At 33.6% G+C, this 12,845-nt stretch overlaps 1 protein-coding gene across 1 annotated transcript in view; it reads right to left on the reverse strand.

Moving 5' to 3' along the window:
- Window positions 1-6,829: 6,829 nt before the first annotated feature.
- Window positions 6,830-12,845, reverse strand: part of LOC132564118 (fibronectin type 3 and ankyrin repeat domains 1 protein-like) — a 52,666-nt gene continuing 46,650 nt past the window's right edge. The window contains exons 5-11 of the mRNA XM_060228799.1: window positions 12,402-12,474; window positions 10,821-10,895; window positions 10,344-10,409; window positions 9,766-9,980; window positions 9,120-9,292; window positions 8,303-8,347; window positions 6,830-6,895 (exon numbers count right to left, since the gene is read on the reverse strand). Coding sequence (XP_060084782.1) covers window positions 6,830-6,895; window positions 8,303-8,347; window positions 9,120-9,292; window positions 9,766-9,980; window positions 10,344-10,409; window positions 10,821-10,895; window positions 12,402-12,474 — 713 coding nt within the window. The remainder of the gene's footprint in view (window positions 6,896-8,302; window positions 8,348-9,119; window positions 9,293-9,765; window positions 9,981-10,343; window positions 10,410-10,820; window positions 10,896-12,401; window positions 12,475-12,845) is intronic.

The following is a 12,845-nucleotide window of genomic DNA, read 5'->3' on the forward strand; positions in this document are numbered from 1 at the left end:
AGGCGTTTACCATCAGGTTCCATAATGTCTATTATTCATTTCTAGGCTATAAGAATCCCTTGGAGATCAAGATAGGGATTCTCTAACCCTGGACAGGTAAATCCATGCTTTTTACCGGTGCGATATTTCCTTTCCTCGCCTTGGGGTCGAGACAAGCTACAAGTGGTCTTTTCAAGTTCTGAAAACAATTTTAGTGACGTCACTGACGTGACCCGGAAGTGGCACTGCACGTTAATTCGTCTGCTACTGAAGTCTGAACAGAAAATCCTGTGATATCATATAGATTGATATTCATCTCAACTTCTTATCGGATACATACATAAACTATAAAGAGAATAGTTTTATATCAATTATTGGCAAGCCTCTTGTTTGCTAACTTAATCATCTTTTACCTCGGGTTGAGATCCACTTGTCTCACCACAGAGGGAGTGAGATATTTGATCAATCCCCCAATCTGTGGCGACAAGGTAGTACTTGTTCCCAGTATCATGGTACCCGTGAAAGATGGCGACAGCTGCCAAATAAAGTTTTTGGGAGATGTATGTTTATGAAGACTAAATGTAAGTATGACGTCGGCCATCTCTGTCTTATAGAAAAGTTCGATGCTCTGTAGTCTGGTTCTTCTATGATACCTTGACATCACATGCGTTGGTAGAGACCATAGCAGGTGTAGCCGATGAAGCAAAATCCGTTGTAATTTATCAGTGTTCTCTTTGTAAACTTTTGTTTTTAACTAATATTTTGTAATAGTTTCGGAGATTTTTAGTAAATATTACTATTTCACCAAAATGTGTATTTTTTCTTGATCTTTTGTGTTATTGACTCGAACTTGACCATAATCATCTGGACATCATTGTGATGACTGGCAAGCGAGGTAAGAGAGGTCACTCTTACCTAATTTCGTACTAGCATGCTTTCCACTACAGTCTTTAGTTTGAAGTATGGAGCGAACAATCACAGACACAATTTGTATAAAATGCTGGACCATGTGTCAAATTTGTGGTCAACTACTTTGATTTAAATGTACCATAAATAACATTTATCAAACTCCATCAACAATGATACCCACGTTTGTATGACTTGCCCTTTAACCTAGATATATCAGTGATTTATAGCCCTGTTTGTGTGACGGGCCCCTTTATCCAGATGTATCAGAAATCTGTAAACCTGTATGTGTGATGGGCCCCTTCATTTAGATCTACCAATGATATATAGACCTGTTTGTGTGATGGCCCCTTTATCTAGCTGTATCAGAGATATGTAAACCCGTATGTGTGATGGGCCCGTCTACATAGATCTACCTATGATCTAAAGACCTGTTTGTATGATGGCCCCTTAACCTAGATCTACCAATAATATATAGACCTGTTTGTATGATGGCCCCTTAACCTAGATCTACCAATAATATATAGACCTGTTTGTGTGATGGGCCCGTCTACCTAGATCTACCTATGATCTATAGACCTGTTTGTGTGATGGGCCCTTTACCTAGATCTACCTATGATCTAAAGACCTGTTTGTGTGACTGACCCCTTTACCTAGATCTACCAATGATATATAGACCTGTTTGTGTGATGGTCCCTTTCACCTAGATCTACCAATGATCTATAGACTTGTTTGTGGGATGGCCCCCTTTATCTAGATGTATCAGAGATCTGTAAACCCGCATGTATGATGGGCCCTTTATCTAGATCTACCAATGATCTATAGCCCTGTTTGTGTGATGGCCCCTTTATCTAGATGTATCAGAGATCTGTAAACCCGTATGTATGATGGGCCCTTTATCTAGATCTACCAATGATATATATAGACCTGTTTGTGTGATGGGCCCTTTCACCTAGATCTACCAATGATCTAAAGATCTATTTGTGTGATGGACCCCTTTATCTAGATGTATCAGAGATCTGTAAACCCGCATGTATGATGGGCCCTTTATCTAGATCTACCAATGATCTATAGCCCTGTTTGTGTGATGGCCCCTTTATCTAGATGTATCAGAGATCTGTAAACCCGTATGTATGATGGGCCCTTTATCTAGATCTACCAATGATCTATAGACCTGTTTGTGTGATGGCCCTTCTACCTAGATCTACCTATGATCTATAGACCTGTTTGTGTGATGGTCCCTTTCCCAAGATCTACCAATGATATATAGACCTGTTTGTGTGATGGTCCCTTTATCTAGATTTACCCATGATCTATAGACCTGTTTGTGTGATTATCCCCTTTATCTAGATCTACCAATGATCTATAAGAGATCTTATTTCTCTTTCTTTCAAAACTATTCAATTTAAACCACAAAAGACAAAAGTTACATGAATATATTCCTACATTTAATTACTTTTTCTGGACGGAAAATAACTTGTCACATTCAAATCATATTGAACAAGTTATGACAACATCATGAAATGTTAACACGTTCAACACACATGAAGTATCTAATTTTCTGTAAATGTAACATGTACAAGAACTTTTCAACTGTCTAGTCAACAGCGGTCTGTCCAACCAGGTTTTCCAACATGGATCTGTTACCTGGTATTGGTCTACTAAAGAGGGAGTCTTCAGTCTAATAAGCAAAACATTCTACTGTAAAAGATGTTCCTTGGAGTTGAAATTCATCTGTTGGACATTTCAAGTTTGAAGTAAAGTTGCACTTTGTAAATCCTGCATAAATGTTTTTGAAACGTTGATTTAAAAAAAAAAAAAAAAAAAAAACACAAAAAAAAAACTCTCCAAGAAAACATGAATATTGAAAAAAGGAAAAGAAAAAACCATTTTGCATTTTTTTTGGACTGATGAACCTTATTATCTTGAATTTGTATAACATGAAGACCCCCTTTAATTCGAAATATTTTGTCTGTTCCATTGAAAAATTTCATCAAACATTTGATTCACTCTCATTTAAATCAAATACTCGGATAACTCAATGTTTTCCAACTGTCTCACCGACTACGAAATTACGATGTTCAGCTTTATATCATTTTGAGAGAGCTATAATTTAGATAAAAATTACAAGTATCAATTGCCCCGACTCTTCATCCTTATAAAGATATTAATTTCAAAACTTATCACAAATATTTTTAATATTTGAAATATTTTTGTTACTATTAACATATGTAGTTAAATGTAAGAGGATCACTGTCAACATTGAAGTCATTTTTATCATTTTTTGTAGCCTTTCTTCACATGAATTTTTCACTTCATTATTCAATGCCATAATGACAAAGATACAAACATAACAAAATTTCAGCTTACTTTCAGAAGAAACTGAAATATATCAACAGACACTAAGTCTAGATCCACATTTTGTTTTCTAATTGACTTGTCCATTGACTAAATATTAACAAAAATGTGTTTTGCACCATTGCTACAAATTAAGAATTCCAATCACATACGAAACCAAAAATGATAAATTATCACTAAAAGAACAGTTATACCACATATAGGGTTGATGATTGACATAAAAGGACACGAAATAAATTTCTTATACTCATTCATCATTTTTTTCTCAATATGCAGATGCACCTTAAAAAGCAATGTTACAGACATATGGAAATTCTAGTTCAAAATGTTTTTTTATATGAATGGAGATTTCAAAATATATCAAAGCAATTTTTCTTCATACAAGTTGAATGGAAAGTTTTAAAAGATACTGAATTTCCGAAATTTCAGATCTGGATGCAATTTTCACAAAAGAAGCTTTCAAACTCTGGTAGCAACAAAATACTATATATCTGTAAAATATTTCAAAACATTTTCTTCCGATTGGAAAAGTATTTAGTCCAGTCAAGCTTTTTCTATCTAGTCGACTTAAAAAAAAAAAAAATTCAGCTGATGTTACTACATAAGATGAAATGGCAGGATTACAGAGGAGAATTCTTTAATGGAAAACAGAAAATCTAGTCAAAAAAGGAGGTAGTCTGACTAATGAATAAGACTTAACTAGGGGGAGGGGGGAGAAACGAGAGGTTACTAGTACTGAGCTCAAGCGCAATTCAAAATACATGTTACACAAATATGGCAAAATGCACTAAATATGTCATACTTGTACTAAAACTTGTATAATATACTAAATATGTTATACATGTCAATCTAATAAGTTTTAAGTGCATTTAATATAGTATACATCTAATAACAGCAATCAAAGTTACGTCACTTTCCACATTATATAACAATAAATATGACTAAGATCAAGGTGTTATCACATGAACTCTAATAACAGGGCAATTTGATTACAAAGGACTTGTTTTGGTAGTCAGTAGCTGATCTCATATGATATGAGACAAAAAGTGAGAAAAATTCTTCTATCCCCTAGATACAAATATACAAGAAAGATCTATTATTTAATAATGACAATAAAATTCTGCTTACATCAGTGACAAGTTTATGATATAGTCTCATAATGAAGTCATGTGTGAAATATTTAGTCATCTCACAATTTAAAAAAAATCATCTCCTGTTGGTCGCAGAAATTTCAATGTTCTGAAGTATACGGTGATCAAGTTGGGACGAAGAAATTTTCATAAAAAAAGACTTGAAATTTCAAAGTATTCAAGATAAGCATTTAATGCTTAACCATTACAGAGGGAAACAAAATCAATTTCATAAACAATATATACATGTAAAATGTGTCCCTGTTATAAATATAAACAGCTTAATTTATAATCTATAAAATCTTATATTCTTTTAATGAACGCTTTGAATATTCTAAATAAATTATAATGAAAAGATACAAATCTCCTCATAAAAAGAAGTGATATATGTTATCAAAATGGCATTGTTTATATTTGGTAATTATTCATGGTTAATGAAAAGTTTCAATGGATGGCAATGGTTTTTCAACTTAGTAGTTGAAGGGAGGTAACTCTTAGGAAAAAAGTGGTCACAGATGCCTCAAGTCTAAGCATGAAGTTAAATAAGATGAGGTTGAAAAATTTCTTGATTCCATACTTCATGATGTGATTGGATCATTTATAAACAATGTTTTAAGAAATTTTTAAAATTTTTATGAACAAATTATGATAACTTTTGCCTCCGCATTATTTTTCATTATTTCATATGATAATTAATTAATGTTAAAACATTTTGCTATTAAAATAACTGTAAGAAAATAGAAAGTTCTGAATACACATTTTTATATTGTAATGCTACATTCTAAAAGGCAGGAAGAAAAAAGATAATGCTGCAGATTTTCGTGACTTATCATCAACAATCAATTTTGCACAATTAACATCAAATCAAAATCTGAAACAACATTCTGTCTGTAAATACCAGGAAAAAAATTCACAATAACTAAAACATTTTGAACATTTATGAAACATATGAGAGCATTAGTAAACAAGCCGGTATAATTTTTTTTCTTTCTAAATCGTGATTGTAAAAAGAGACTTCTGAAAAAATTCTGCAGTTGATTGGATGTGGAGGCAAACATCTTCAAAAAGACATCAGTTCAAAATTAACTGAACAAACAATGCTCGACTAGAATAAGAAATTAACAATGGAAGGTTAATTTTGATTTTATATGTTTTCATGTCCAGTAAATGAAACAGCATGCCTTAGCAGACTACATAAATTTATATAGTTCATATACATGTTAAAATGCAAGCAAAATACAAGACAATTTCTTTCAATTTTACCTGTCAATAAAAAGTTTATTTCAGTACATGCTTTGTATCAAACTTTCAGATTGATAAATCCTTTCAGGGACTTTCTCAGGTTCTTTTTTCAGAGCAATTTCAGATTGATAAATCCTTTCAGGAACTTTTTCAGGTTCTTTTTTCCGAGCCATTTGGAAGGAAACAAAATTCAAACAAATAGAAAATACCTATTTCCTTATAGTACAAAATAAGAATTCCTATACTAATTTGATCTATCTTAAGGTTCTATAATTATGGTCAAAATTAATCACTGAAAAATGTTTTTGATAATTTCAGATGAACAGACAGACAAAGACAGATAGATCAAAGGATGGACGGAAGGAGAGACAAGGCTACTATATCATTCATTCAATACTTACAAGAATATAGAAAGATATCGTTTTACAACAGACAAAAAATTTATATAATACAATAAAATTATTCTAATTGCTATTACACATTTAACTTATTTTATCGTCAATCACTTTAAGACAATTAATGATGATCCCTATTTCCAACACAAGAATAACTATCTTGATTTTTGGGGGAAAAATTAAACTTTCAATCTCTGGTATTTTGTTTAATGGAACCAAGTAAAAATTTGCATTGTTTTTAAGGTTAAACTGATAATTCTGAACTCTACATAAAATTTATGATTTTTATTTATCTGATTTTCATGCTTATTCATCAATGCACTTTTTGTACAAACAATTTGAAACAAAAGTTTATTACCACTTATATCACAGAAATATCTTCAGTAATAAAAAAAAAAATCAACTTTTTTTTTCAAAACCTAGAGCTCTCACCTTTTCCATAGAAAAAATGCTTCTAATTCAAATATTAATACTGCCAAATCATGTATATTTGTGGGGCTAAAATTTTCAGGTTTTCAAAATTTTTTATTGGCACTCCTAAAATCCACCAGCACTGAAATTTCTTGGCTCTTATGATAAAGAATTCTTCTCTAATGAAACCAAAGAATATAAAAAGCCCACAAAAATGAATAATTTTACAGGTGTTACATTTTAATACATTCCATCATCCTTTTTCCCCTCAAGACCATATTTCTTTTTTTCCTGAACAAAATTAGACAGATTTAGAGATGAATCAACCGTGTTTTTTTTTAGATTCTTGATGGAATGTCAGTGATAAACTGTAGTATTGCCGAGACTGGTGCCTGTATCTTTACATCTTTATACACGTTTCACACCTTTGATCCCTTTTTCTTCTATATGCTTATCCAGCCGGGCAATGATGCTCTGTACAAAAGACAAATTTTTTCAAGATTTAAGACTTATTATACATCACATTTTTTAATATTCATTTTCACCAACAATATGTTGTATTTCATAACAGATGAACAGACTGGAGTTTGATTGCAATAAAATCTGCCAAAGATTACTTCCGAACATTTTCTTCAGGTTGATAATAACAGTAGAATAGAACCGTAGCAGATGTTGTCACACTATTGTCAACATCTGTATGTATAGGATTATAGTACAGCAGAAAAAAAGTTGCTCATTTTCATACCATCTTGTACACTACATATGTCAGTGCTAGTACACACCACACTGGTCATTTGTGTGATGAAGGAGACCATATAGTTATCGAAATATCACTCTCTAATCTAATCTTCTACTTGTTGTCTCATAAGAATTTCTATTCTATCAAAGTTTATTTTTCAACAAAGATATTGATAATGTTGAAAGTATGTTTTTTTTGTGGGGAAGGGGGTATTTCTCTAACTAACACAGAAAACGATGACTTTGATTATTCAGTCTAATGTTTAATGAAGAACTTGATTACAGCTGTGTAATTGATTCATGCTGTTATTTAGTTGTTCAGTGACTTGACAGACAGGATACATTCAAACTGATACTCAAAGACTAAAATAGAAGACTTAAAGCCTCTGTATTTTCTTGAAATTAACAAATACATCATGAAAAGATTACAATAACATGCTGAATAGAATATATATCCTTATGATGATATCATGTGAAAACCAATACTGCTTCATAATTGCAAATAAAACAAAGAAACTGATATTGGAAATATCTAAAGTGGCTCTCCACTCTGTCTGTTAAAGCAAATCTGGGTAATATGTCAACTATGCATGCACAGATTGAGTTGTTTTTAAAACTGGAAGATTGGCTATCAAAATCACAGATCAGAAGACTAAAGTTAAAAGTATGTTTAATAAAGTTTTAAATGAAGTGTATGGATTCATTAAATTTATATGTTTATTATTTTGGAACAACCTTTGCATAGTGTACTTAATACACTGTAAAATAACAAATAATTTACTGCATGCTCATAAACTGTCGGTAATGCATGTTTTCAAGTTTACCATCCATGGGTTCCTTGGATGTAATTTGGCACAGTTGTAGGTTAGGTATTTTTAGGCATATAAGTTTACCAGTTTTATTTTTAGATATTCTTACATACATTACCATAGTGTTGATATAATTTTACAGATTTAAAGAAAACTAAATAAAGAAACTTCTGGAAGATTGAAAATGTTTAGTTTGATGAAGTTATTTTTGTAAAGGCAAAAGCATTTAATGGCTTTAATCATCTAAAAATTTCCATCAATCAATTACAAAATTTTATCAAAAATTGGTTTGTTGTTCTGAATAATATGTAAAGCCTTGTCATCTAAAACTTACCCTCTTCTCCATGGCTAGCGCCATATCATACACATTCTTCCCGTACTGTAACAAAAAATACACACAAATAATCATACAGATATCTATCTAGTTGTAGGTATAGCAAAGTAAGAACTGCTACTGCCTGAATATACATGTGTATAACTCTACTATATTCTGACAGTGATCGAACAAAGAAGTATATTACCTCTAGCATGAATTTGCCAGAACTGCTCTCTGAAAGAGCATAACCAAATAAGAAAATCTAATGATGTGATGATTCTATGGGGAAAAAATAATAACCAAATTTGTTAAAAGATTCTCAACATATAACATTGATTCGGAAAAGGATTGGACATTCGGATATCAGGGAAATGTTGGCGGCATGAATATGAATCAATAAAAAAAAAGTAACAAAACTGCCATTGTATCAGAACTTTGAAACATTATTATGCTTCCTCTTTGCAAAAATCAAATTATGCATATTTTATTTAACCTAGCTCAGCAATGAAGCATTTTATGAAGATTGGGTTAAAAAGCAGTGGTTTTTTTCATTAGTCTATATAAATCTGAAACAAGCACTTAATTACAAAATATTTTATGTAGTATTTCTCCAGAAAACTGAGAGTTTGATTATTTCAGAGAAAGAGTAACCAATCATCTACTAGTGTCTAGTATTTCACCAAAGTTCTCTTTTCTCGTTCAAGAATGTCACCCATGATTGAAAGACTTCACCTTATATAAGCAAGGCTAATCTATGTACAAATCACATCTGACCTTGGCCTAAGTCACCTTGAACATGACCTACATGATAAAGTGAGCTGATCGATTTACATACCTTATTTGTAATGGTACAATCAGCGTTTCTCTTGAGAAGGAGATCCAATAGCTGGTCGTTCTTATTAATGATGGAGATCATGATTGGTGTTTTGCCATCAATGTCCTGGCAGTTGATGTTGGCACCCTCACGCAGAAGACAAGATGCCACTTGGTAGTTACCCGACACGGACGCTGTGAAAAAAAAAAAAGCAATATCTCAAGCCTGTTTCAAATAAAAAAATTTCTTTTGACTACAAACCCAAAGCAAAAAATTCTTCAAAGCGATGAAAATTTTCATTAATTTATTTTTTTCATCAAAATAAATACATGCTTTGCTCATGCTGTTTCCATAATCTCTTTAAAAGGGGACAATTTTTGCAATTTTGAAAAGATTTGAACCAAAGTATTGAATAGTTTACTACAGAGAAGCTCTTTTATCACTGGCTTTTTTCCCTGCATTATGACATATTCTTTCTATTTGTAGTCACTAAAGGTAGCATGAAATTTAATTCCAGACAAACATGTATACAGTGAATTAATACATTGAAGAATATAGGTTAAGTGCCTGTGTACATGGATACCAACTGATAGGCATGTGCCTGTTTAATCCCTTCAGGTGAGCAACAAAAAAAACCTCACAGGCCCTTTTTTTTGCAAAAACTGACCACAACGCAATAAAGGTGTCCAGCCTGAGTGTTTGTCACAGATATTTGGATCAGCGCCATCCGAGATCATCCAGTCTATGAGGGAGGGATGGGCTCCATCCACTGCCCAATGAATGGCTGTCGACCCACCGTTGTCAAAGTCGTCATATCTGGCACCATATTGACGAAGGAGTTTTACAGTATCCTTCTGACCAGCAAAGCTTGCAAGCATCAACCTGTGAACATTCATCAACACAAAAGGTAGGGTTTTTCGTTTGTTGGGGTTAATACCCTGTCAACAATCAGGGTCATTGGGAAATAGGTTTTCATTGTAGTGGCTGATGTATACCTCACTGAACAACATACAGGAGGTGTGCCACATGTCATCCAGAGCAATTAGGGTAAAAGTGGCCAGTCTGGTTCTCAGGTCTCTGAGAAACACACATCACATGTAGGGATCATTGAAACGCACAGCTCAGATCTTCACCAGTGGTTACGTAGGCTAATCCTTTACCTACTGAACACTCCCTAATATTTTATTCAAGTCACAGAAAATGAAATGCATAGAAATCTGATAGACTTTAAAAAAGATTACTTACGCTGTTTTACCGGAATCATTCTTTAAATTTACATCTGCACCAAATTTAAGCAGCAATTCTGTCATTCTAAAAACAATAAATACATCAATTTTTATATCTTAAAAACCATGATTTTTTCTTTATTAAGATTTAAACCAGAATAGTTAATTAGGTTGGAAAACACAACTGTGAAATCATATATTTTCATATGGCCTAATTTTTCACGGCCCACTGTCCTTACACAATGCTTATCATAGATAGATTTGGTAACTGTGAGTGACACAGTTTGTATATCTAATATATGTAAATACCACATTTCACACAATTATCGATATCATGTTTTTAATGGATTGTTACAATAATTAATATTTGATAAACCCCACAACAAAATGACATAAAGTTCATAGACATAAGCATAAAATTTGTCATGTTTTATACAAAAATTCCCCAACAGGAGCATAATGTCCTTTATCTTTTATACAGGAAATCAGTACTTACTCTGCATCACCTTTCCTGGAAGCTTGCATCAGTGCTGAGAAACCTAAATTGTCTGGAGTATCAATATTCACCTCCCTGAAATAAAGAAGAAATGCCATAATGATACAATAAGTGCCTCTTTAATAGTCAAAATAAAACAGAATTAATTGTTGTGACAACACTGGAAATCAGATGTATCTTTGATGATGTTTGTACAAGAGCTATGGAATTATAAGATTACAGGAAGTGGCAGAATAAATTGGCAGTTTGCATTTGACAGCCTGGTTGCATGAACTTCCTATTAAGATAAAGTTCAAAACCTGACATATGCTCTTAAGCACGTAAGCAAATTGATGTGTGGGCACAAGGGCATCATTTTAAAACAAGAAGCCCATAGGGCCTGTATCACTCGCCTGGCTCAGTTTGCTGAAATCGATTAAAGGAAAAGATTTCAAAACACTTGTTTCTATTTCCCCTATTAGGCCACACCCCTCTATCTGAAGTGGGTGAGATGCGAAGTATATTTAAAAACGAAGTTCTATTTACCCCAGACCAAATCTAAATAATTTTCTCTATTTCCACTATTGGGCCCCCTCCCACCCATACAAAATTGATCCCCTTCATCCAATCATGCCTCAAACAAAATTTGGACAGAATCCAAGCATTCTTACAAAAGAACAATCTTATAGAATTGACCCTATTTCCCAAATTTTGCAGGCCCCTTTTGTTCCAACGAGTCCAAAACTGAATCTTCAACCAAGAATGCTTTGGGTCAAATTTGGGCATAATCTGAACATTCCTACTAGAGACATTGAATTTTGAGAATATTTTTAATAATTTGCTTTATATCCCCTATTGGTCTGCACCTCTCCCATCCAAGGGAGCCAAGACCCAGCGTTTACATAATATTGATTCCCCTTCACCAAGAATGCTGCAGATCAAATTTGGGCAATATCCAATAATTCTGATAAGATGAGTAAGATTTTAAAGGATTTGCTCTATTTCCTAAAATGGACCCCTTCCACAAAGGGCTGAGGTCAACTGTTTGTACAGAATGTATTTCTCCGCACCCAAGGATGCTCCAGATCAAATTTGGGCAAAATCCTATAAATCCTACAGGAGAAGTTAGATTTCAAATTTCTACTTTTGGGCCCAACCCTCATGCCCCTGGTGACCTAGATCCATCATTTATACATAATTGGTTTCCAAATTTAGTCAAAATCCACTGAGTCATTAATGAGTAGTAGTGATTCTGAGAAAAAAAAGTTGTCAGATCATGGATGCTGCAGTATAGCATAAGCAACAGATGACAGACCCTATGATATGGCATAAGATCATAGGTCCTTTGGACCAGGTGAAGTGATATTGTAATCTACTGTATTAATACAGAGCAATAAGCCATGGAGCCATCACATTACCTCTTACTCAAACTCAGAGCAATAAGCCCTGGAACCATCACATTACCTCTTACTCAAAACTCAGAGCAATAAGCCCTGGAACCATCACATTACCTCTGACTCAAACTCAGAGCAATAAGCCCTGGAACCATCACATTACCTCTTGCTAAACTCAGAGCAATAAGCCCTGGAACTATCACATTACCTCTGACTCAAACTCAGAGCAATAAGCCCTGGAACCATCACATTACCTCTTACTAAACTCAGAGCAATAAGCCCTGGAACCATCACATTACCTCTTACTCAAACTCAGAGCAATAAACTCTGGAGCCATCATTTTACCTCTTACTAAACTCGGAGCAATAAGCCCTGGAACTATCACATTACCTCTGACTCAAACTCAGAGCAATAAGCCCTGGAACCATCACATTACCTCTTACTAAACTCAGAGCAATAAGCCCTGGAACCATCACATTACCTCTGACTCAAACTCAGAGCAATAAGCCCTGGAACCATCACATTACCTCTTACTAAACTCAGAGCAATAAGCCCTGGAACCATCACATTACCTCTTACTCAAACTCAGAGCAATAAACTCTGGAGCCATCATTTTACCTCCGACTGAAACTCAAAGTGATGAGACAGGCTC

Source organism: Ylistrum balloti, unplaced genomic scaffold (assembly GCF_031769215.1).
Source record: "Ylistrum balloti isolate Yb309-2 unplaced genomic scaffold, AGI_CSIRO_Ybal_v1 Utg369678, whole genome shotgun sequence".
NCBI classification, from domain to species: Eukaryota; Metazoa; Mollusca; class Bivalvia; order Pectinida; family Pectinidae; genus Ylistrum; species Ylistrum balloti.